At 42.9% G+C, this 25,974-nt stretch overlaps 1 protein-coding gene across 3 annotated transcripts in view; it reads left to right on the forward strand.

Annotated features, from left to right (window-relative positions):
* The window catches only part of MME (membrane metalloendopeptidase), a 73,732-nt gene that overhangs the window by 30,253 nt on the left and 17,505 nt on the right, over nt 1-25,974 (forward strand). For all 3 annotated transcript variants that reach the window (XM_060274462.2, XM_035132952.3, XM_035132954.3), the window contains 12 exons: nt 2,409-2,504; nt 2,613-2,731; nt 4,113-4,178; nt 6,943-7,077; nt 7,946-8,047; nt 10,251-10,387; nt 10,494-10,587; nt 15,694-15,822; nt 17,909-18,007; nt 18,844-18,924; nt 19,202-19,305; nt 21,454-21,512. In XM_060274462.2, the coding sequence (XP_060130445.1) occupies nt 2,409-2,504; nt 2,613-2,731; nt 4,113-4,178; nt 6,943-7,077; nt 7,946-8,047; nt 10,251-10,387; nt 10,494-10,587; nt 15,694-15,822; nt 17,909-18,007; nt 18,844-18,924; nt 19,202-19,305; nt 21,454-21,512 (1,221 nt within the window). The remainder of the gene's footprint in view (nt 1-2,408; nt 2,505-2,612; nt 2,732-4,112; nt 4,179-6,942; nt 7,078-7,945; nt 8,048-10,250; nt 10,388-10,493; nt 10,588-15,693; nt 15,823-17,908; nt 18,008-18,843; nt 18,925-19,201; nt 19,306-21,453; nt 21,513-25,974) is intronic.

Genomic DNA, 25,974 nt, shown 5'->3' on the forward strand with positions numbered 1-25,974 from the left:
GGTAGGATGTCCCTGTTTTCATCAGAGAAATGTTGGAGGATATGGAGTTATCTGACCCCCCGAGCTGAGAAGATAAGTAAATATACAACCTTTAGAAGATGTCTGAAGGCAGCCCTGTAGAGGGAAGTTTTTAGATGATGTTCTGTTTTTATATATGTTGGAGGCCGCTCAGAGTGGCTGGGGTGTAAATAATAAAATTATTATTTTTCATCGAAGAAATGTTGGAGGGTATGGAGCTCTGTTCTGTGTTCTTGCAGCTCCCAGATAACGCCACTCAATAGCAAAAAATATTCCATTTGGCTCTGTGCATAGCTGTCAATTTCTCCCTTTTTTAAAGGGAAATTCCCTTATGCTAAATAGGCTTCCTCGCGAGAAAAGGGAAAACTTGACAGCTATGGCTCTGTGGCACCCTGGTAGGGTCAATATAAAGACATGTATGAACTGTGAGGGGAGAGAGACTTTCTGTTCCTCGTGAGGCAACGGCTTTTCCACCTGCCTTGCCCCAGATTATGACTTTGAGAACAACAGCAGCAGCTGAGAAGAGAGGAGTTCAGGGGTATTTATAAGTTGTGCTTCTTTATTTCTCAATTTGATCCTTTTACGTGGTTTTGTATGTTTTGTTGTATTTTATGCATTGTGACTTGCTGTTACTTTTATTGATTATAGATTGGTAGTTCTCTATTGCGGGCGAACTGTTTAACTATTATTCGCTGGTGTTTAATTTTACTGTTTACTATTAGATTCTGATGGATTGTTGAATGTTGTGTGTTGATTTTAAAGTTATTGCGACTTTTATATTGGATCAGATTGTTACTATTAATGTTTGATGTTTTATTATTATTATTACGTCTTAGAAGCCGCCTAGAGTGGCTTGGGCAACCCAGCCAGATGGGCGGGGAATAAATGAATTATTATTATTATTATTATTATTATTATTATTATTATTATTTGCATTTATATACCGCCTTTCTGCCAAGGCACCCAAGGCACTCTAGAATTTAAAATATTAACAGGAACAAGTGGTGCAAAGTATAACCAGACTGACTTCAGGAGCTGATGAAAATAGAGGTGTCCCAGAGTCCTGTGGCTGTTGATGATACCTGGGTTTTTCCGTACAATATGATCAGTGCAGTACAGTAGAACCTGTTTTAAACTAATACTAACAAAGGGATTGGTTTATCTTATTCCCTCTATGCTTCTTTATTTTATTTTATTTTATTTTAAAATCATTCCTGTAGAATATTATGATATGTAAATATTCTGATTGCAAATTTCAATATATCCTAGCAACATTGAGGTGGCATTTAGAAAGGCCAATAGAAATTTTTAAAATAGCTCTTCCACATTTTGGCATCTCACCATTTTGTGGTGGGTTTCAATCACGTACCAGCAAATTCTGGCTGCACATTTGAAGCTCTTGCACAGCAAACCCACTTTCCCCACAGGTCAAACTTATTGAGATAAAGGAAACTGATAAGAAAGTGTGGAATACAGCTTGCTTTGGTGCAACGCCATCTAGCCTCCATGCAAACAAACCAGGACGAATGTTCAGTAAATAGCCAACTTTGTCTAATTTCCCTGCAAACAAAGCAGGATGCATGCTCAATAAACAAGTAATCTGGAAGGGCTCTAAGGCTGCATGTGCACATTTGAAGTCCATTTCCCCCCTCCAAGAATTCTGGGCACTGCAGTTTGTTAAGGATTGCTGGGAATTGTAACTCTGAGATGGGTAAACTACAGTACCCATAATTCTATGCAGGAAAGTGCGTGCTTTCAATACGCTTCAAAGGGATAGTGTGTACACAGCCTTAGTTGATGGGTTTCCCATGCAAGTAGCTAGCAGGATCTCTTAGGAGGGTCCTGCCAACACTTGAAAATACATTCTTGTAGGAATCCACTCAAAATATGTGGAAACAAGTCACAATAGAAAAGAAGGGACTGCAACAACTTAGCAGGTATATCCATCCAGGATGAGAGGAGAAGAAACAGTAGGGGATAAATTCATATGGAAATTAACACAAGACAAATAATAATAATAATAATAATAATAATAATAATAATAATAATAATAAATCCTTCCAGTAGCACCTTAGAGACCAACTAAGTTCGTCTCAAATGGGTTTAGAATGGATACAATTGAAAGGAAGTGCTAAAAACACCATATTCTCTGTCATATTCTATCCGCTAGCTATTATTTCCCTTTTTGCTTACCAATTTCCTCACCCCAGCCCCAAGAATTTATTTGGTCTCAAATAAATTTTGCCAGGGGATAGAAGGCCTCTGAAGAAGTGTGTGTGTGTGTGTGTGTGTGTGTGTGTGTGTGTGTGTATTTAGGCTTATTTCCATATGTCAGTGTCATGTGCTTTTAAGATAAGTAACTCATGGAAGTCTTTCTCTCCACCCACAAGCCGCTATTGATAGCAGAGGAGGCAAACCACTCATTGACATCTTGCCAACTTTTTCTGATTGGCCTGTGGCATCAGACACCTGGGACGTCGATTACGGTAGGACTGTTCTTCTCCAGCTCCATTTCCAAATAGGGGTAGGGTTGCATGAGGGGTAGGGTTACATGTGTCAAAATGCCGAGTGTGAGGGTGTTTTTGCTGTTTTAGGCACCTCGTGGAACGTGGAGAAGTCTATTGCAGAATTAAACTCTCAGTATGGAAAGAAGGTCATCATTAGCCTGTATGTTGGTACAGATGATAAAAACTCCACGCAACATGTAATCCATGTAAGTTGATCATGCTTAGAAAGGCCTTTCTATACTTCTTTTCCCCTGCTCCACCAAGCTGCCACAATGATGGGAATTGGGAATGCTATGAGTACCTTATGGACAGAGGTGCAGACAGCAGCTTCACACAACCACAAGGAGGTGTGAGTTCAGCAGTGGCCATCTATTCTTCGCCTACAGACAGTTGTGTGGCAGTCACTGAAGGAGTGTCATGCATATATACAACTAGCTCATGCTCTGTGAGCACATAGGCATAGCCAACATCTTGCTCTCCAGATGTTGACTCCAGCTCCCATCAGCCCCTAGCCAGCGTGGCCTGTGATCAGATATGATGGAAGTTGTAGTCCACTGTGGAGCGCCCTGTGCTAGCTACCCTTAGTATTTTTGTTCATTTTTCTTGTTTAGCCATATTTTATTATTAAGGGAAACCTGTTTCAATCAATCATTCCATTTCAGGTTTCACGTACTCCCATTTTCCCGGCAATGTACGGAATACGCTTAGTCAGGCTAAGTCAAGATGACATGATCTTCTCTGAGAATGCTGTTCGAATTCCGTAACAGCAACACCAATACTCTTACACTGTGAGAGTTGACTTTTAGGTGAACAGAATGTGTGTTGCCTACAATGTGTTTGTTGTGGGGGGGCATATAAATACCAGAAAGGTGCATGGGTCAATGCCACCTCCTCTGCATTTCCTTTCCCCCATGTTTTAAGATGGGGATATGGAACCTGTGGTCCACCATGTGCCGTTGGACTCCATCAACCCAACCCCAGCCAGCATGGCCAATGGTTAGAGATGGTATCTGTAGTTCAACAACATCTGGAGTGCCACAGGCTCCCCATCTCAGGTTTAGGTTCTATATTGCCTCCATCCCCTCTCCTAGTGGTAGTCCACAAAAGAGTGTGCCATAGAAGCACACAGCTTGGGGCTGACAATCACAGCCCTGTGAAGACTTGGGGCCCATGTCATGGGACCCTACATGATGCTGCCTCCTATCATTGATGATGTCTCAAAACATAGCCCAAGGTGGCTGATAGGGAGAGGAAGGGCATCACCACACATCTGGCCTCACATCAGCTGCATCACATTGCTTACTTGGCAGGAGACAGTCAAGACGCAGCGAGGTCAGTGCAGGGCTGGTGCTACGCTTGCACCAGATTAACTCTGCCATTGCACATGCACCTCCCCAACAACTCATCCCTAACCCCTCCCAGTAAGCACAGCAATGTAGTTGATGGGATGCTAGTTTTATGACGCCAGTCCTTCCCAGCAGCCATCTCTGTGGGGAAAGTAGGTGCCATGGTCCCCAAACATTTATCTGTCCATGGATTGCCATTCTTTCTGTAGCCTGTGAACATCTTTTAATATTGGTTTTATAGATTGATCAGCCTGGACTTGGACTCCCTTCCCGCGATTACTATGAATGTGCTGGAGTATACAAAGAGGTATGCTGGGACAAGGATCTCCTACAGCTCTCTCTTAAAAAGAGCGGCTCTAAAACTGCTTGCTTCCTAACTAATTCTGAAGCCTCACTGAGGCTAATATGTCTTCACCACCTTTCTGATGTCCTAGTTTCTTTATACCTTAATTCCTTCCGTATTTAAAATGAAATTGTCCCATCACATCTTGAAATTCTTTATGTTCATATTGTCACATCAAGTTATGCCACTTTGACACCTGGCACAGGAAATTCAAGCCAACACTGCTGGCCTCATTCACATGGGCCCCGTTTTGCAGGAACCTACCCTGCATATCCTGCCAACCTAGCAGTTCGAAAGCATGAAGTGCAAGTAGATAAATAGGTACCACTCTGGTGGGAAGGTAAACTGTGTTTCCATGCACTGCTCTGGTTTGCCAGAAGCGGCTTAGTCATGCTGGCCACATGACCTGGAAGCTGTACGCCGGCTCCCTTGGCTAATAATAATAATAATAATAATAATAATAATAATAATATTTATACCCCACCCATCTGGCCGGGTCTCCCCCGCCACTCCGGGCGGCTTCCAACACACATCAAAATACATTAAAATATCACAGACTAAAAACTTCCCTAAACAGGGGTGCCTTTAGGTATTTTCTAAATGTCAGGTAGTTGTTTCTCTCTCTGACCTCTGATAGGAGGGCGTTCCACAGGACGGGTGCCACAATAAAGCGATATGAGTGCCACAACCCCAGAGTCATCTGCGACTGGACCTAATGGTCAGGGGTCCCTTTACCTTTACCCTGCATATGCATGAGAAGTAAGCCTGCATATGAGCCAGCACCCGGTGTGGTGGAACTGGTTGTGCTGATCTAAATCTGCCTCTGTTCTGCTAGTCAGTGTAGATAATGCTGAGCTAGATTGGCCAATGGTCTGACTTTGGGAGTAGAATCTTTGATAAGAAGCAGAACATCCATCACAGGCACGGCTAGTCCAAGACATTCTGCTGCCTGAGTCCAAAGGTAAGATAGCACCCTTTAATTTCGCACATGGAATCCAACTGGACCTACAGTTCAGTTGTCCTTCAGCACTGGGGATGGGGCAGCACCTCCCATCCCATAATTCTGCCTTATGGTAGGGTCGGCTCCGATCACAGAACTTCCTACAGATACCTGAAGAAGATACACTGGTTATTTGACTACACAGGAATCATTGTTCCTGTAATGAGTATATGGCATCAGCTCATCCGCTTGATGCCGCAGTCTAGAAACCACAGTTTCAGAAACTCTAATTAAGTAAGCTGCTTAGGAAATCTGCAATTCATGCAGCAGGTTTTAAGTACACACTTGGAAATATGTAATTATGCTCATAAGGAAGGACTGGTACAGCATTGTGATTGGTCTTAATTAGAGACATATAACCATTTGCCAGTTGGGTTTGTTATTATTGTTAACATTGTTTTGACATGGATTGTTGTGAGTCCCCCGCCCACCCACACCCTGAGCTAACTATTCATTTTCCTTTTCAATAATAGTAATTTAACAAAGCTGTGACTGTTTAAAAATATAATGCCCAAGGGCAAAGAAAACATGGTGCATGTAAAAGAAATTATTGTTCAGAGAAAGGGTAAAATAAAGTAGAATGGCACAGAACACTGTGAGTCAATCCAGATGCCATGTTAATCCTGCCATGGAAGGTTGGACTTCCCATTCACTCAGATGGGAGTTTTTTTTCCTTCTCCTGCAAATTAAATATATAAGAGGCCTGATTCGGCTCAGGATCACAGTAGGGGACAAATGGCTAAAAAGTCCCTTAGGCCAGGATCCAGATCCATATTTTGCCCCCCTTTCCCTGCCTATTTCTGAAAGAAAAATCCTGCACTTAAGAACAAATGTCATGATTAGCATCACATCTAGTTCAGTGCTCAATGCAGGACTTGTGCAGACAGCAGCATCCCTAGAGCACATTCTCTCCTCCCCATCCTGTGTAAGTTCACTTACCCACAAATGGGACTCACCAGATTGTGCATTTCCCCATCCTATTTAAGTAAATGAATGTAAACTGCTGGTGGTTAATTTGGGCACGTTGTGTTCTTGTGCCTTTAGTCTCGTATTTGTCTTTTAATGATAGAATCACAGAATCTTAGAACCTTAGAGTTGGAATGAACCGCAAGAGTCATCTAGTCCAACCCCCTGCAATGCAGAAATCTCAGCTAAAGCATCCATGATAGATGGCCATCCAACTGCTGCTTAAAAACCTCCAAGGAAGGAGAGTCCACCACCTCGTGCGGGAGTCTGTTCCACTGCTGAACAGCTCTTACTATCCGAAAGCTTTTTCCAAATGTTTAGTCGGAATCTCCTTTCTTGTAACTTGATCTGCACTGAGCTCGGTGGGATAGATTGTTATTTTTATGCTTGTTTTTCGTATTTTGCAGAGCACTTTTAAAACAAGTTGGAGAGTATTGGGACTGGAGAGAAAAAAATCTGGTGGGGTGTGTTGTTGTTGTTGTTGTTGTTTTTGCACAACAGCTGCCGCTGTTGCAGACAAAGGGAGGGGAAACCATGTCATGAAATTCAACACAATTTGTGGGAAATATAGAGAATCCAATACAGGCATGCTGGTTTGGGTGGCAGCCCCATGCCAAGTTTATTTCTGCCCTAAGCTTCAAGAAAAAGACAGTGACTACATCACACATGTATCAACTTGGCTGTTCTGCATAACATCCAACATGCATTTGCAAAAGTGTTGTTTTTTTTTCCTTCCTCCCCTCCTCCCCTTCCCCTTTACAGGCATGTTTAGCCTATGTTGATTTCATGATTTCCGTAGCAAAGCTGATCCGCCAGGAAAGAGGTCTTGCGATCGATGAGAACCACATTTCCACAGAAATGAACAAAGTTATGGATCTTGAGAAAGAGATTGCAAATGTAAATAAGCTCTTCTGTTTTCATGCACACAATTAACAGAGATTAAGGTTAAAATGTTTAGTGTGGGGATCTTAAGCTGTTTTTTGGAGGGTCACCCAACCCACTGGAACTGATTTTCAGGGAGAGGGCGAGATTGGTCAAAATACCCTCCTCACCTATTTTTGCTAATGGAGCTGATGAAAAGCCCTGCTTTGAATGGAAGGACACAATTAGATTCAGCCCTTTTCCTTCTCCTTCTACAAACTGATACAATCAGTGGGGCACACTATGGAACTAATGGTCTTATGTGGGGTGGGGTGGCTCCTTCTTTAGATGATAATATGTATTGGTTCATTCATTTCTAACTGAAAACCCAACCCTGCTGATTCTGTTGCATGGGCATTTTGACCTCTGTCCCAAAGTCATGCCTTGATGACACCTCTGAAGAAGAAGAATTGTATACCTGCTTTAGTAGACTGATGATGCTCGCAGTTACCACATGAGGTGGGAGGGCAGAACAGGTGCCCAAGTGGGGGAGAAGATAATTTCCTTGCTGCAATTGTCTCTCTGGGCTCCTGGAGACAGCATCCTCCTATGTTCTCGGGGATGTAGCTTATTACAACTGAGAGCCTAGGAAAACAGATCAGGAGGGAAAGAGGCAGATACTTTTTCAGGATATCTATTTTTCAACAACATCATTTGACTGATAAAATTAGCTAGCTATGTGATTTCCGATTTCTGCCATATTTTAACAAGACAGCTTAAGCACCTTCCATTATATTCCTTCAGAGATCTTGGTGCCTGTCTGTTTGATGCTTCTCCGTGTCTCTGTTTTTGCTGCTGCTTCCTCAAAGAATCTCCTCTGTGTCCTGCTAATTTGCTTTTCTAGGCTACAACCAAAGCTGATGACAGAAATGACCCTCTCCTGCTGTACAATAAAATGACACTTGCCAGTGTCCAGAAGAACTTCACTTTTGAAGTTAATCACCAGGTAAAAGATCAATAACAAGGTTTTTTTCACCTTCAGTGACTGGCTATAATCAATGCAGTATTGTGACATGAACTCGTTTTTTGAACTGAAAATGTATTGTATTCTGTGGTGAAAGCAAGAAAAAAGACAACAGAGGTGTGCATGTGGTGCCCTTTGAAACAATTGATGATCATGCTAAATAGTCAGAAGTGGTTTGTCCAGCAAGGCAGGGCTGCAGTGCTGGTTTCCCAGTTGCACATAGCTGCTGCTTACTAGAAATGAAGTAGTGCTGAGGTTAAGCCTGAACAGAGCCAGTCGAGTGATTTCAATGGCGCACTCATGCAGCCCCAACCTTGCCACAGCATCATATCTCAGGAAAGTGGGAGCAGGTTTTATTCTATTTTTTACTGGAACTTAGGGGGATCTAAAACATACAAGCATCAAGCCAGATTAAGAATGGCTGAAGCCTTGGAACTATGCTAATGAATGAGGCTCCTTCGGCATGCATATCTTGCTGTGTAGATCAGGATCCACAGAAAATATATCAAGTGTTTCATGCTTGTAAGTCAAACACTTGACAGCTAGACAAAGTTTACTGGTAGGGATTGTTTTTCTATCAAAAATGGTTGAAGTCTAATACAACACTTTCAGCAAGTCCAAAGGCTGAGGTCCTTGGCCTTTGTAATCTATTTATAAGCCTGTCAATTGATTAAGGGACTTTTGTGTTGGCGAACTTGCCTTTCAACATATTAATGTTTTGCTTTGGTTTTTTTACGTGTTTATATGCAAAGGGGGGGAGGCATTTAATCAAAAATAGAGAAAATATAAAACAAAACTAATATTTCATGGGTCTTGGGCATATTACAATACTACCTGTCGGTACAACTGTGTGGCCCCAACTTTGCTGCCACCCCTTTCTGGCCCCATCCAGGTAACCAACAGTGACTTTGGGGAAGGGAGGGTGGCAAACTGAGCAGATTCATCAAATCAGGTTTGGAACTAAAATGAATTCCTGTCCCTCAAAAACATCAATATTCCACATCAGCAACAGTTAGCATCCAATAGCTGAATAGCAATCTGTATTTGCCAGTATACACAGCTATCATGTAGTAGTCAACATTGGACATGACATTTGCAATAACATTCGGTAAATTTCATCCATTCTTTTACCATTTGGCGGGGAAATTGTAAACATGTTAACAGTCAAATACGAATTTTTTCATGCCAAATTAACAGTTCTCAAACTCAAATATCAAATCCTAAAAGAAAAAAAAAGAAATATAAAATTGCATCCAACATTGATTTAAAAATAAAATAAAATCATTGGTTTGAATCAGAGTGCCCAAATCAACTATGGTTGGATCATGTCCAGGAAGTCCCTTTGATTATCAAGAGAGTTATCAAAACATAAGGGCACTTAGGATTGTTTTACAGCTCATTAACCTTAATTGAAATGAATTCAGTTTAGTTTATTGCCTATTGGCCAAGAGATTCCAAGACACATGACTGGACAGAGGTTTGTTGTTATCTACCAAATGGGCTCCCCGCCCCCTTTGTTATGTATGATGAATTTGTTTACAGCAGCAGTCTGGCTGTGGAGAGCCAAAAGGCAACAGGCAAAAGCGAATGGCACTTTTCATAAATGATGAGGACAGCATTGTTTCCTTTTAAAAATGGTTGCTTTTTTCAAAATTTCAATTTTTATATAATATACTTCTGATTCTCACTAGATCCCCCACCCCACCCCAACATATAATATTAAATTGCTATTATAGTTGTGGCATGTTGGTTTTGCTTGTAAGCCATCCCAGGTGAGGTTGGCAAAATGTAAATCCAATATATAATTAAGGAATACAGAAGACGACAGACATATGCATGTCTACTTAGAAAAAAAAGTCTCCTTGTGTTCAATGACACTTATTCCCAAATGAGTGAAGAGCAGGCATCCCCAAACTGCGGCCCTCCAGATGTTTTGGCCTACAACTCCCATGATTCCTAGCTAACAGGACCAGTGGTAGGGGAAGATGGGAATTGTAGTCCAAAACATCTGGAGGGCCGAAGTTTGGGGATGCCTGGTGTAGAGGATTGCAGCCTGAAATCTTCCCAAGGCACACAAGTCACTCAGCACAAGAAACCATAAAAGAGTTAATGATCACCAATGCATTTTTCTTACACTTTTGTTCACCTGTTGAACCTACTTAAAGTGCATGTATTTTTCTTCCAGCAATTCAACTGGTTAACATTCATAAATCATGTCATGTCAACTGTGGAAATTAATATTGGTGAAACTGAAGATGTGGTTGTTTATGCTCCAGACTATCTCAACAAGCTAAAAGCTATCCTTAATAAATACTCTCCCAGGTAAGTATGCAAGATACATTTTAAAGTTTTGCTTTTTACATTGCTAATATGTTCCACTGTTTAAATAGAAATGTCACCAGATTCTTCTTCTTGTTTTATTATTTAGAGAAATTCAGAACTACGTGAGCTGGCGATACATAATGGATATGGTAAACACACTAAGTCGTACCTACAGGGACACAAGGAATAATTTCCGTAAGGTGCAGAAATTCATATTTTGTTTTATATTTAACATTTAAGATTTGCAGTGTCTAAACCATGGGTAGGCAAACTAAGGCCTGGGTTCCAGATCCAGCCCAATCGCCTTCTAAATCCAGCCTGCGGACAGTCCAGGAATCGCCCTTCCCTAATATTTGGCAGAAGACAATATGCCCAGGTATAATAATAATAATGATAATAATAATAATAATTTATTATTTATACCCCACCCATCTGGATGAGTTTCCACTGCCACTCTGGCCGGCTTCCAACATAATATTAAGATTTGAAAGAGAGGTAGAGCTGGGTATCACCCGCATACTGATGAACACCCAGCCCAAACCCCCTGATGATCTCTCCCAGCGGCTGCATGTAGATGTTAAAAAGTATGGGGGAGAGGACAGAACCCTGAGGCACCCCACAAGTGAGAGCCCAGGGGTCTGAACACTCATCCCCCCACCACCACTTTCTAAACACGGCCCAGGAGGAAGGAGCGGAACCACTGTATAACAGTGCCCCCAGCTCCCAGCCCCTCTAGACGGTCCAGAAGGATGTTATGGTCGATGGTGTCAAAAGCCGCTGAGTGATCCAGCAGAACTAGGAAACAGCTCTCACCTTTGTCCCTTGCCTGCCGGAGATCATCGACCAGTGCGACCAAGGCAGTTTCAGTCCCATGATGAGCCCTGAATCCTGACTGGAAGGGATCCAAATGGTCCGCATCCTCCAGTTGTGCCTGGAGTTGTTGGGCAAGGTTGTTGTTGCCCGAGAATGGAAGATTTGAGACTGGGCAATAGTTGGCCATATTGACCGTATCTAAAGATGTTTTTTTAAAGAAGCGGTCTTCACTTAAGGATATCAAACCCAAGACCCTGAAGAGCCAATGTCAGTGTAGACAATGCCAAGCTAGATTATTCCGTCTGAGGGAGCTGTAGGCGTTCATAAAGAGTATTGCTGGCATATACAAGCATCTGCATTCATACCACTTGCTGGTAATGCAACCAGGTCCATGCACATCAAACCTAATATATAATGACACCATTGGGTGTCTTGTTTCCTTTTGAGCCCAATGCACATTGCAGCTATTGGTCTTTAAAGCCTAAATGGCTTGGGTCCCAAATACCTGAAGGAGCACCTGTCCTCATGAAATGCATATTTTTTAAACAAAACAAAACAGCACATCCCTATCTAAGCTCTGGCACATATAAATCTGAGCGCAACAAAAACTGCATTGGGACAGGCATGTAGAATTGATATGGGTGAGCCAATATTTGGAAAACAGATTTTAAAACGTTCTCTGAAATCCCAAGGGACACACGTCCCATACAGTTTTGAGACCTACACAGGTGCCCTCCTGATCACCTAAACCAGGCGTCCCCAAACTTCGGCCCTCCAGATGTTTTGGACTACAATTCCCATCTTCCTTGACCACTGGTCCTGTTAGCTAGGGATCATGGGAGTTGTAGGCCAAAACATCGGGAGGGCCGCAGTTTGGGGATGCCTGACCTAAACAGCTCTTGCAAATCACTCAAGGGAAAAAGCAGGCAATTGTTTTGGTTACAGGTAGGTAGCCGTGTTGGTCTGGGTCGAAGTAAAATAAAAAAATTCCTTCAGTAGCACCTTAAAGACCAACTAAGTTTTTATTTTGGTATGAGCTTTCGTGTGCATGCACACTTCTTCAGAAGTGCTACTGAAGGATTTTTTTTATTTTACAGGCAATTGTTTGTTTACCTTGCCTTTTCTCCAAGAAGCTCAAGGGGCATGAGGTTTATATAAGTCCATCTTGTCCTCTTCTTGAACTGGATAAACAGGTTTCAGAATCCATAGAGGTGAAAGTACATGTGGTTGTTGGGGGTGCCCAGACATTGGCTGGATGGAGACGGGCAAAAGCTGGGCTGTGTCGACATGTCATTGTGATTAGGAGTCATGGAGTTGGGCCAGCACATCTCTAGAAGGAAAGATAAGTCAGTATAGCTGGATAAACAAAGGCAGAGCCAGGAACCTCATGTGCAATTTCTCTTCTGAAAAATGCACTGTCATTGGATTGTGGCCATGCATGTTTTCAGATGGTGGATACAGAATGGTAAATGTTACCTCTAATACAACCTTCCCCGACTTCTTGCCCCAGGTTGAAGAAGGCTGCTCCATTAGTTCTCTGTCCAGAAAACTGGAGTTTCTTTTGCTCTTCTTAAACAGGAGATTGCACCCAAAGGAAAATTGTGCGTGGTGTGTGTGTGTGTGTGTGCTGTGTTTTTCATGGCCACTAGTGAATTGACCATAGCAGATGGGTCCTGCTTATATTATGTGTTCGATTCATAGCTTGCTACTCCATCTTTAAGAAAAAGTGCCCAAGGCAGTTAATGAAACATAGAAATACCAAATCCATCATCACTATATGCTGCATTGTGTTACAAACACAGGGCACAATCCAACCAAAGTTAAGTCCCATTGATTTCAGCGGGGAAGCGTGCATGAGCCATGTTGTTCTCTTGAAATAAGGAGGCCAAAAGGAGCTTAACTTTGGATGGATTGCAGCCCTTGTTGTCTTTAATTCGGGATCTGAGGTGTCTATATGAGTGTTTGTAGGGGCGAAACAAATTAGAAGTCGAAAGATGGCCCCACTCTGTTCAGATATTCCTTTGCAGCACTAAATCACAGGCCTGTTGAAAAGAAAAAAGGGGGGGATTCTGGAACAATGCAGTCTTCAAGGGAGTTAGACTAGAGGCAGACTGTTCTTTTCTTCCAGTTTTACTGATAACGCCTCCTCTCTGCCTTGTTCTTTATGCACTTATTAGGATCGAAAACAACCTATTTTTTACAGCGCCTTTAATTTCGTCCAAAGGGTGGAATTCATAAATGATTACTTAGAACTTCAGACACAAGGTCAAGTGAACTGGCAACTGTGGAGAAAGATACAGAAAGAACTATTTCAGTAGCGAGGGGAAACAACATCATTTTTGCATCCTTGCTTGCTTGCTTAATTCACTGTCTACCTACTAAGCTGTAAGCCAGGCATGGGCAATGCCCAAAGGCTGTTGAACTGCAGCTCCCATCATCACAGACCATTGGCCATGCCAGATGAGGTGAACAGTTTTCTCAGCACAGGCCATGTTACCCCCATGTAGCACTGGATATATTCTGGAAAGATTCTACCGTGATCAATGAAGGTTTTTTGAAATGCACAGGTTGTTGGCAACATGTGTGGCTGATAAAGTGGGCTCCCCCCCACTTTTGGTGCTGTGCCAAGGTTGGTAGTGGCACCAGAATGAACGCTCACCCCTCTGATTGTGGGCGCCCTTTGTGGGACCTCGCACAGCACCCCTGAGCCACATGAGACTTACGAGCTGGTTGTACTGGCCTGCCTCCCTGACGCCGCAGTTGTTGGGGGTTCCTGTCAAACCCCGGTTCAAATAATCCAGTCGGTGGCTTTGGTGGAGGCGGGGCCAGCCGAGCGGACCGCGAGTGAGCAGGCTTCAGAATCACTCTGTATCCAAGCAGAAATAAGCAGTAGAATTCCAAGAGTTCCCTCATACACTGTTTCAAGGTCTTGTGGCAAAACTGGACCCTAAAGAATGTTTTTTTTCTTTTGACAGTACACTGATATGGTAGGAGATAATGGGACCTTAAGGGTTATTGTGGGCTACAGTTGAAAACAAAGCAATGAATGGATTCATGTTTGTTTGTCTTAAAATTGTCTTAAAATTAAAAACTGGTGAATAAAAACTGCATTCCAGAACGTAACCATGAAAATTTCTACATTGCCATCACCCCAAAGCCAGCATCTTTCTGAAGTCAGAATAACTGACCCTTCCATAATAATATACTTCTTTTCAAAATATAAAGCAAGAAAACCGCTGTGGTGGGCTGTGGAACTAAGAACTCAGCTTGCCAGAAGATTGCTTTGATGCTTACTAACACGACTGTATCAGATTTCTCTATCATAGCGTAGTTCTTAAGCCTCAGCTTCTTCTCACCTAGTGCAGCAAGGTCACTGAAGGTAGAATCTACACAGCCCAAGGATACTGCTTTCTTTGCAGGCAATAGAAGGCACATGAAACAGTAGTAAGTTTCACTGAAGCTGCAAAGTTTCATCTAGCTCTAATGGTTTGCATGCAGAGCTGTGAAATTGACTGGGAGCTCTTTCTGCAGGGGAGAGATATGACAGTAATCCGTATGGCACTTGCAAACCAGTTCTGCAGGAAATTCCTCAGCCCACCTGTTGCCAGAGTTTTGAGTTTGAGACTGAGTTCTGCTCCCTTAATATCCTGCCAGCTTTCTCGCAGGAACATATAAACAGATGAAGCTGCCTTGTAACGAGACAGGTCATTGGATCATCTAGCTGCTGTCGTGGCACACTCTCCATGACTACAACTCCCATCATCTCCAACCATTTGCCATGCTGGCCACAGTAGATGGGAGTTGGACTCTGGCAATGTTTGGAGGGCACCACGTTGAATACTCCTGGTCTACAATGACTGGTGGTGGCTATGTAGGGTCCTCAGACAGAGGACCTCTCCAGCCCTACCTGGAGATGTTGGGGATTGAACCTTGGACCTTCTGCATGCAAAACCACTGCTCTTCCACTGAACTACCTGCCCCCAGCATCCACCAAAGGGAAAAGAAGGAACTCCCGTTGTATCAAAAAGTAGTACGCAGTGAACACAGGCCCAGCCAGCTGTTCTGCAGCAGTCTAGGTCCCCTGTAGGATGCAGTCTTGACTGAATGGTGTCTCCACACTGGGCCCTCCATATTACCTAGAAAGTGGGTTTATATCCAGAAGAGGCTCACTGGTTGGGACAAAGCCACTACTTTAGCTTTTCCACAGGTGGGTTACTGTCACTCACTGAGAAGAAGAGGAGGAGGAGGCCAAGTGGGTGGTGCGGTGCTAATGCAATGGCAGGAGCAGCAGATGGGGGCGGGAAAGCATTTCAGAGCTGCAAACATGAAGATGCAAAGAGACTCGCATGGGCTCACTTAACCTGTGTTCCTGTTTAAATATCACTTAATGTCTATTAACACCAAACCCTTGAGTCTAATTGAAAGCACCTAGTAATGCTACAAAGTCTCTCCTCTTGCTTGTCACTAATTTCTCAAATGCTTATGCTTAACAGGTGCTTTACGGCACAACCTCGGATGCTGCTGTCTGGCGCCGTTGCGCAAACTATGTCAATGGCAACATGGAGAATGCTGTGGGAAGGCTGTATGTACAAGAAGCATTTGCTGGAGACAGTAAACACGTGGTAACACTCTTAGATCATTAACTGATTATTTATTTACTGGGTATTTAAACAGACATTAGCTTTGGATTATTGGTAGGAATGGCACAAGCAGTGATGTTGTTGCAGCACAAAATACTTCAAGTCACTTTTTCCCCCTAGTGCAGTGGTGAATGAGGATGAAGTCGTTTCTCTCTCTGTTTGGCACTCAGTAGGACAGAACTCTGGTGCCAAAAGCAAAGATGAAACTTTACATCTCGCACACGGAGTTTTTTGAAAAGTAGGCTTAAGAAGCTGGAAGAGACATCTTTTTGGCAGACAGGCTGATGATGGGATTATGTAGCTCTTCCTGGACTGTAAGCCAAGTTATTAGCTAATGATGCAGATTAGAAGTCCTTGCATGTTGTAGAGTGAAGGTGCTAAAGAACAGTAGATTACAGGAAAGGAAACTCAGTTTAATGCACTCTGGGAAGGGGTGTGTAAATTGACCCCCCCCCCAGTCTTAGAATAGATTTCCAAATACCATTTTATTTTTATTCTGTCTAATGCTTCAAAAGAAATGATTGGGGTTTGCAGCCTTCTTCACAGGAGCAATGGCCAATAAGGAAACATGCCAATAAGAATAATGTATCCCAAGCTAATCATGAGTCCTAATATAATCACAATTCCCCTTGATCTGTGTATCCACGAAAGAAATGGTGATCTGCAGAGCTCTGTCTTCTTCCTGCTGAACAGATGGTCAATGGAAGATGGGACGTTTACTCCCACAACTGGGGGTGGGGGTGTCTCCATAAGCAGAGCAGCAGGTATTGCCACCTGGCACTATACCTTTGAGTTTGTGGCTGGAAGAATTATATTGATTACTAGCTGGCCCTGCCACGCGTTGCTGTGGCTCAGTCTGTTAAATGAAGCCTCAGACTCCCCCTTCAGACTCACCACACCTTCAGAGTCCCCCTGTTTTACGCATGTTATGTTTACACAGGCGCATCCCTGTGACTCCCCCTACCCTGTTCCGACCCATGACCTATCCCGCCCCCTCCTCCCCCCACCCCGGCTCATCCCTGTGATTGGGCCCACGCTGTCCCGACCCATGACCTATTCTAGTCAGGGCCACAGCAGGAAGAGAAAGAATTAAGCATCCTCAGCCCAACTAGCCACCCTCACTGTTATGAGGCTCTTCAAGCTTCCCAGCTTGGCTCCTGTTTACATAACAAAAATGTGCACATTATGGGTTTTCATGCGAGTCACATCTAGTTTGGCTCTAAACTACAAGCTACTGCTGGTTTAATAGTATTTACTTCTCACTAAGGGATACTAGCATCTATGGAACATGGGTGGCACTATGGTCTAAACCACTGAGCATCTTGGGCTGGCCGATCGGAAGGTTGGCAGTTCAAATCCACACAATGGGGTGAGCTGCCGTTGCTCTGTCCCAGCTCCTGCCAACCTAGCATTTTGAAAGCATACCAGCACAAGTAGATAAATAAGCACCGTTGCGGCGGGAAGGTAAACAGCGTTTCTGTGCACTCTGGCACTTGTCACAGTCCTCCGTGAGCCAGTAGCGGTTTAGTCATGCTGGCCACATGACCTGGAAACCTTTCTGTGGACAAATACCAGCTCCCTTGGCCTGGAAAGCGAGATGAGTGCCACACCCCATAGTTGCCTTTGACTGGACTTAACCCTCAAAAGTCCTTTACCTTTTTTGGTACTAGCATCTATGGTTCTGTTAGGAGGAGGCTAGGACCACAAATTCTCAGCAACCTCACCAAACTCCCCTTTCCAGGAATCTTTAGTGGAAGCCATGGCAGCTGAACTAGTATTTAAAACAATATAGATCTACATAGATATACCACTATATTTCCATCTGAAGGCATAGAAATGTTTTAAGTAACAAATGTTTTTGTTTTTGTTTTTGCAATAACTCCATTCCTTGGTAGCTTTGGCTTTGCAATAATTTGACCCTGAAAAATTAAAATAGTCATTGTCAGTCTTTTTTGAAAAACAAAAGCCGATGCTTCCATCAGTGGCAACTGGGATGCAACATGCCAGGATCTCACCCATGTATGATAAAAATTGAGTGATTTAATCTTATTGTATTGTACATCCTCAGGTGCAAGCGATGATCACTCAGATTCGTGAGGTTTTTATACACACACTTGATGAGCTCAGTTGGATGGATGCAGAAACCAAAAAGAAAGCAGAAGAAAAGGCAAGTTTTTAATTTTTTATATGTATTTAAAAAAATAGAATTAGTAATTTGGAGGCCAATGAAAGCCTGTTACTTTCTTTATCCAAAAGAGAAGATCAGAAATAATTCATTGCAAAGAGAGGAACAGGTACAACATTCTTCACGTAACACAGGGTTTCCCAAACTTGGGTCTCTAGCTGTTGTTGGACCAACTCCCATCATCCCTAGCTAGTAGGACCAGTGGTCAGGGCTGATGGGAATTTTGGTCCAAAAACAGCTGGAGACCCAAGTTTGGGAAGCCCTGGTGTGACATATGGGCTTATTTCATGGTCGTAGCAACATAGGAGGCTGCTTTGTACTGGTCCAACTACCAGTAGATCAGTATTGTCTGTGTTGACTGCCAGTGACTTCCTTCGGCTTCAGGCAAATTGCTCTCCTAGCCCTACTTGGGTGATATTGTTGTTGTTGTTACCTGCTCTTCACTAGCAGGTCACAGGGCAGGTTACAGCCATCTAAAATTCAACATGAAAAACAGTTAAAATATATCACAGTCCCAAGAACAGAGTGAACCATAAAAATACATATCTCATGTGTCCGAGGCCATGGCAAAGAAGAGCATCTTCAACATACAAGGAGGACAAGGAAGACTTGAGTTTTCCATTGCTTCCAAGAACACTTTGGGAACTGGTATCATATACAAAGTAGCAGTTGCCTAGACCACCACCCAGTGACTGGATCTGGTTTGCAAAATCTAGAAGAGCAAATTGAAAAGCCTGTTGGTGACTTCTGGCCAACCCTATTATGTTTGAATGTACAACTTGATTCCAGTTCACCGGTGTCCATGGTTTATTTTTTAGGCTAAAGCAATCAAAGAAAGGATTGGCTACCCTGATGAGATTCTGACAGATACTAATAAGCTGAATGAAGAATACAAAGATGTAAGTACATATGAAAAACTATTTTGGACAGCAGAGAGTGTTTAAGATATAATTGTAGCAGGTACCAAGTGTCTACATTGGAGGTATAAGTGAAAAGCCTTATGCCTTATTACACAGTCCACACAGAAGTTCCTCTATTGCAGCTGATGGGAGCCATAGTTCAAAACATATGGGGAGTACGAAGTTGGGGAAGAATACCACTCGAGCAACAACGCCCCTCTAGTTTTTCCCTACCCTCCAGCAAATAACACGAGCATTTCTCTCTCTTTCTTGTAAGCTGCACTACAAAGAAGACGAATATTTTGAGAACATTATTCAGAACTTAAACTTTAGCCAGAAGGAAAGGCTGAAGAAGCTTAGAGAAAAAGTGGACAAGGAAGAGTACGTATTTAAATTATTTGCACTGTGAATGCAATGCTTAAAAAATAATAATATTATGGTTCCATCTAGCTATTTGCAAAAGTGGCGCCTGTTGGTAGCCAGAAGGGTTGCAGCAACTTCATGTTAAAGGAGATATTCTTGCCTTTGCACCAGGTCTCATGATTTTAAGACAAAGTTGGGGAATCTTGGATTCTATTCCTAGTATCACAGCAAACAGGAAATGAAATACTGTACCTCATAATTTCTTTGTGTGCACTGTTCCTATGAAAGGACTGGAACGGAAAAGTCTTGCAGGGAGGGCAATGCACACACATTCTCAGGATCAATTCCCCTAAACTGTCCCCCGTTGACCTTAACTGCAGTTCAGTGGTATGTCAGCACCAATGTGACCTGTGATTAATGCTAACTCAGCTTCCCACTAAACCAGAGCTCCTTGCAAAGGTCCAGGAGGAGTAAAACTGAATGCATGTGCTAGGGAGCAGCCTCTGTCATGATCTATGGGCATTCATTAGCATGTCGGTAGGGAGCCTCCATGGGTGGCAGTGGCCTTAGTCATGCTGCCCACCCATTTGCCCAGCTGAGCTGACAGGCAAACAAGCATGCCAGGGAACTGAATGCTGAATCAAGCTTTCAGTCTTTTCACAGTAGGGTGTAGTCATGCAGGGGTCAGCAAACTTTTCCACTGTCCCTCAGACCTTGTGGGGGGGCTGGACTATATTTTGGGGGGGGAAATGAATTCCTATGCCCCACAAATAACCCAGAGATGCATTTTAAATAAAAGCACACATTCTACTCATGTAGAAACACCAGGCAGGCCCCACAAATAACCCAGAGATGCATTTTAAATAAAAGGACACATTCTACTCATCTAAAAACATGCTGATTCCTGGACCAGAAGGCGATTGGGCCGCATCCGGCCCCCGGGCCTTAGTTTGGGGACCCTGGTGTACTGTATTCCTCCATGGCATCCATTCAGTTCAACGAGACTTGAAATTCAGGAAAACATGCCAGTGGGATTTTGCCTCCTGTGACACATTGCATCAGTGCATCCAGCTGTTAACCAGAAGGTTGGTGTTTTGAGTCCACCCAGGACCCCTGCATTGTAAGGGGTTGGGCTAGATCAGTGTTTCCCAACCTTGTGCCTCCAGATGTTTTGGGACTACAACTCCCATCATCCCTAGCTAGCAAGACCAGTGGTCAGGAATGATGGGAATTGTAGTCCGAAAACAGCTGGAGGCACAAGGTTGGGAAACACTGGGCTAGATGACCCTCGGGATCCCTTCCAACTCTACAATTTTAAGGTTCTACTTTATGGGGGGGGGCTTTTCTTTTTTTTAAAAAAATGAGATTCAGATTTAGAGAGATTCAATGTCATTCAGTTTTCCCCACTTGCTGATGCCATCCAGTGCCGGATTTACATATAAGCTAAACAAGCTACAGCTTAGGGCCCCACTGTCTTGGGCCCCCCCAAAAAATTTAAAGGGAAAAAAAACCTCTGGATGTACATTTCCAAAATATAAGATAAAAAACAAATAAAATAAAACCTACATAAAGCAACAGTGTTTTGTGTTGTGTAGGCTCCTATTTGTTATGTGCAAATGGCTTTAGATACCTATTAGGTCCATAAATTACCATATAGCATGTATAAAGGTAAAGGTAAAGGTAAAGGGACCCCTGACCATTTGGTCCAATCGTGACCGACTCTGGGGTTGCGCGCTCATCTCGCATTATTGGCCGAGGGAGCCGGCGTATAGCTTCCAGGTCATGTGGCCAGCATGACAAAGCCGCTTCTGGCAAACCAGAGCAGCACATGGAAACGCCGTTTACCTTCCCGCTGTAGCGGTTCCTATTTATCTACTTGCATTTTGACGTGCTTTCGAACTGCTAGGTTGGCAGGAGCTGGGACCGAGCAACGGGAGCTCACCCCGTCACAGGGATTCGAACCGCCGACCTTCTGATCAGCAAGCCCTAGGCATTCATTAGCATGTATATTCAACACAAAAAACAGTGACAATCTGTTGTTGACAAAGGACAGCTGGACATATAAAGGGCCCCATTACCTTCAGTGGCTTAGGGCCTCATCAAACCTAAATCCGGCCCTGATGCCATCCAGCATCAACATTTCCATGTCTCTTCAATTTTTCATAGGTGGATAAGTGGAGCAGCTGTCGTCAATGCTTTTTATTCAGCAAGCAGGAATCAAATTGGTAAGCTGTCTCTCTCTTAGAAACTCTTTCTGGCCATGTAGTGAGAAACAGGTTATTTCTTGTCCCCTGTCTCAACTCAGATCAGGTCAGAAAGTGGACTTAATCACTTGTTCATCTCTCTGGCTGCTTCAACACGGTAGTTTATTCTGCTTTCCTGATGTTTCCCTAACTTTTGATTTCTGCACCCTGTTTGAGCTTTCACACAATGTAAAAGCTACTTCCAGAAATATAGCAGAGTACTGTATAGCACAAGTTTAGTATCCATTTCTGTGTCATGTGCTTCTGGAAAAAAATATCTGTTTCTCCCCCCAAATAACATGTGAATGAGCTCTAAACTCATGCTATAATAAGGCTATGTTTACAGAAGCAGGCTTTACAATATGTGAAAGCTCAAATATAATGCGGAAATTAACAGTTAGGGAACCACCGGGGAAATGCAATAAATTGCTGTATGAACACAGTCTCCGTCTCCCTACCGGCTCAGCAGATTTATGCTGTACTGCACTGTACAATAACATCAGGGACTCCAGCTCCCATCAGCCCCAGACAGCAAGTCCAGTAGTCTGGGATGATGGAAATTTTAGTCCAACCACATCTAGAGGACCTTGCTACACCATGCCATACTATAATTTTGTTGTTGTGTGTCTGCAGCAAGCAATCTTGTTATCCGAAATGCTGTTCTACTACAGACGTTCAAAAACATGTTCTGGTTCGTAGTTTCCTTGGTTTCTGGTCCTATTGACATTGGCCAGATGCTTTAAAGATGAGCTGCTTTTGCAAAGGAAGCATCGTTTTCATTCTTGCTTCCTTTGGAAAATATGAGAGTATCAACTTGACACACTCAACAAAGCACAAATCAAGTTGGATGGGGGTGATTTAGAAGCATTTTACTGGAGCGTGTGCTTTTTCGCCTTTGCTGAATTAATCTATTGCTTATTTATTTTGTATTCAATTTACTGATGCAGTCACTACTGCCAACTCTTTGGAAGAATGGGGGAAGCCTGCATCCTGATTCAGTGCTGGACTAAACTTGCCTTTCTGTTTTATTTACCTCATTCTTCCATTGAAAAAAAAGGGGGGGTTCTGTTCATTTCTCGGGATAAGGGAGGCTGGCTTACTTACAGTGGTACCTCGGTTTATGAACAGAATTGGTTCCGGAAGTCTGTTCATGAACTGAAGCGTTCATAAACTGAAGCGAACTTTCCCATTGAAAGTAATGGAAAGTGGATTAATCCGTTCCAGACGGGTCCGCGGAGTACTCAACCTGAAGCGTACTTAACCCGAAGCATGGGTGTAATTGGTTCCGGAAGTCTGTTCATAAACTGAAGCGTTCATAAACTGAAGCGAACTTTCCCATTGAAAGTAATGGAAAGTGAATTAATCCGTTCCAGACGGGTCCGCGGAGTACTCAACCTGAAGCGTACTTAACCCGAAGCATGGGTGTAATTGGTTCCGGAAGTCTGTTCATAAACTGAAGCGTTCATAAACTGAAGCGTACTTTCCCATTGAAAGTAATGGAAACTGAATTAATCCGTTCCAGATGGGTTCGCGGCGTTCGTAAACCGAAAATTCGTAAACCGAGGTGTTCATAAACCGAGGTTCCACTGTACTTACTTACTTACAAGATGATGAGGGTAGGGTTCCCCCTCCCCTCCCCGATGCTTAGAAAGAAAGCATCAAAGCTCTCTATCCCTCTGCAATATGTTTTCTCCACAGACCACTAGTATTAAAAGTAATATTTTAGCATAGCCCTCTACACCTGAAGTGCCTGTGAACACAGACGTCAGCCATGTATTTCTTACGGTATTTACTGCTCAGGTTTTTTTTTGTGAGATATAGCTTTACTTTGTTTTAATATTGCATTTAGTTTTTATCTAGTTTTTAGGGAATTTTATGGAATGTCATTGTTGCATTTTTATGGATTTTTATCTAAAACACTTAGATTTTATTGCTATATTAAATAGTATAAAATTAGGATAGACAGACAGACATTTGGACAGACAGACAGACATAGAAGAAAAGCATGAGTTGTGACCCTGCAGTCCTTGCCCAGTAAAAGTGGAATTCTTTAATGAATTTTTCAGGTTTTAAGATAAGCATTCAGCCAGGTTCAAACCAGATTGCAAGTCTTGCATGCTGAACTTTCATAGCAGGGGTGTAAAAAGAATGATGTCAGTTTTTGTGCGAGATGACCTTGCCAGCTGTAATGCTGAAATGAAAGTGATGGTTTGCAACTATTCTGGGACCATATTTTCACACTTTATTAACACAACAGAAAGTGGAATTTACCCTAAACAAGGACATCTGAGTTCACTGTGATGGACTTCTTTTTCTTTGGTGATTACTTGTAGCCGAGTAGGTTTGTCTTCCATGAACACGATTTTAACAGTGAGTCTGTAAGTGACTGTGGAGGCCAATTCTGGATCCACACGTCCTTCCACAGTGGGGACTTAGGTTTCCAGGTGGGAGTTGATCATGGTGAGAGTTTGCCAAACACACCTTCCTCTTAGCATGTTTCTCCCTTTTGTCCTGAGTTGAGTGTCTTCAAAGTCTATGACCCGTTTGGTAAAGGCTGTTCTCCAGCTGGAACGCTTGCAGGCCAGTGCTTCCCAGTTTTTTTTAAGACTTACCTTGAGAGAGTCTTTAAGCCTCTTTTGTTGACCATCAGCATTACGCTTTCCATTTTTAAGTTCGGAATAGAGTAGTTGCTTTGGAAGATGATAATTAGGCATCCAAACAACATCTCCAACAAAATCCTACACTGATTCTTCTGTGCATCAAGCCTAGCTGCATTGGAGCCAGTGAAATCACCTATGAATGCAGACAGAATCAAGAAAGTGAAAGAATCTAGACTAGGGATGGGGCAGAAATTCAGTTCAGTTCCCACTGAAAGGTGAATCTACCTAATTTGCACTTCCTGAAACAAGTGAACCAAATTGAAGCCATCCTTTAAAATTCACAGTTCTCAGAATTTTGCAATGCAGTTCTGCAGTCAAGGATTAACTGTGACAAGAAGTTCTCTTATACTCCTTCCTGTCCTGAAGGACCCAATGAACATTATGGGTGGACAGACTCTGCCTAGGACCTGAAGGTATTTCTCCTTGGAAGCTGCCACCTGCAATTCAGGGGCTGACTGTATGAAGGAGCTGACCACAGATCGAAACAGCTCCTGACGCTTCTTCACACACCAGTTTTAGGCCTCTGGTGTCATAGGCCTAAAGCTGTTTTCTTTCTGAAGAAGAACAAGCAGAATATCATGCTTGAAATCATGGCTAAGTGAGGACAACCTTGATACAGCTGTGGGAAATTCATCCTAGTCACAGTTGGTGTGAAATCTGATGGACATTGAGGAAGAGAGCTTGGCCCTGTTGGAATAAACTGAAATAGGTTGGAATATACCGTACTTTAGGTCAAAATGAAGCCGCAAAACTTTAGGGTTCTAGTGCAGCACAGCGAAATGCCGTGCTATGTAGAAGCAAGACAGAGCGGAGCAGCACATTAGCAGGAATGCTTACTCATCCATTAACAAAAAGAGTTAGTTCCACTGTGCCCACATTCAGTGCATAAACATATTATGGCAAAAGTCTCTGTGGACATACTCAAGTTACAAGAATTTAGGAAATTTGGATTCTATTCCTGGCAGTCTTTAAATGGGCAGCCGGGAAAAGAATTGCAATTCCCTCTTCACAGTTATATGGCTCGTGGATATGGGCAAATGTTTTACTAGTTAGGAAGGGGGAGCCTCATAGGAATAATTCTCATCTCTCTGGCATTGCTGGAGATTGCTCAAGTTTTGCAAATGTTATAAGCAAGCATTGGTTTGCTATGAAGTAGCTTGCAATAAACATCTCACTCATTAGAGTTGCATTTCTCTAACAGAGTTAATAGAATGTTTTGACACTTTCAAGGGCTGCAATGAAAAGTGAAGCAGTTCATTAAATTGCAAAGGAAACACAATAAGCCTATGTGTAGGGATTGGTGCATTTATTTTTGTGTATCCTTTTACCCTAAACCAATGTGTGGTGGAGGTGGTTTAACCTAAAGTCAATATACTTTTATTCCCTGAGGCAATGGTCACCTTCTGTTTTTCCTTGGTAAGCTGGGTTGTGCTTGCCAATCACAGCCTAAAATTTGTGAAAACCATGGGAAATGGAATGCCTCCATGGTGTATTGTCACAAGTTGGAAGCAGCTCCCTTTCCTTTCTAAACAACCAATGATGGCAATACCCTAATTTTTGGAGCGCCACAAGACAACAGATGGTTAGTGTGACCTTAGCAAAGGGTTGGAGAAGCCAACAGTTGCTGGCTGCAACATCTGGACCAGTTCCTCTGAGAGTTGGGTGATTACGGAAGAAACATAATAGGCCCTGTTAATCAGATCCTGAAATTTCAGCTTGAAGCATTGGAGGAAAACTTATGGGAGCTATGGGACAGGAGAGCTGCAATTTTGGAGAGCAGGATA

Source organism: Zootoca vivipara, chromosome 5 (genome assembly GCF_965207765.1).
Source record: "Zootoca vivipara chromosome 5, rZooViv2.hap1.1, whole genome shotgun sequence".
In the NCBI taxonomy this organism is placed as follows: Eukaryota; Metazoa; Chordata; class Lepidosauria; order Squamata; family Lacertidae; genus Zootoca; species Zootoca vivipara.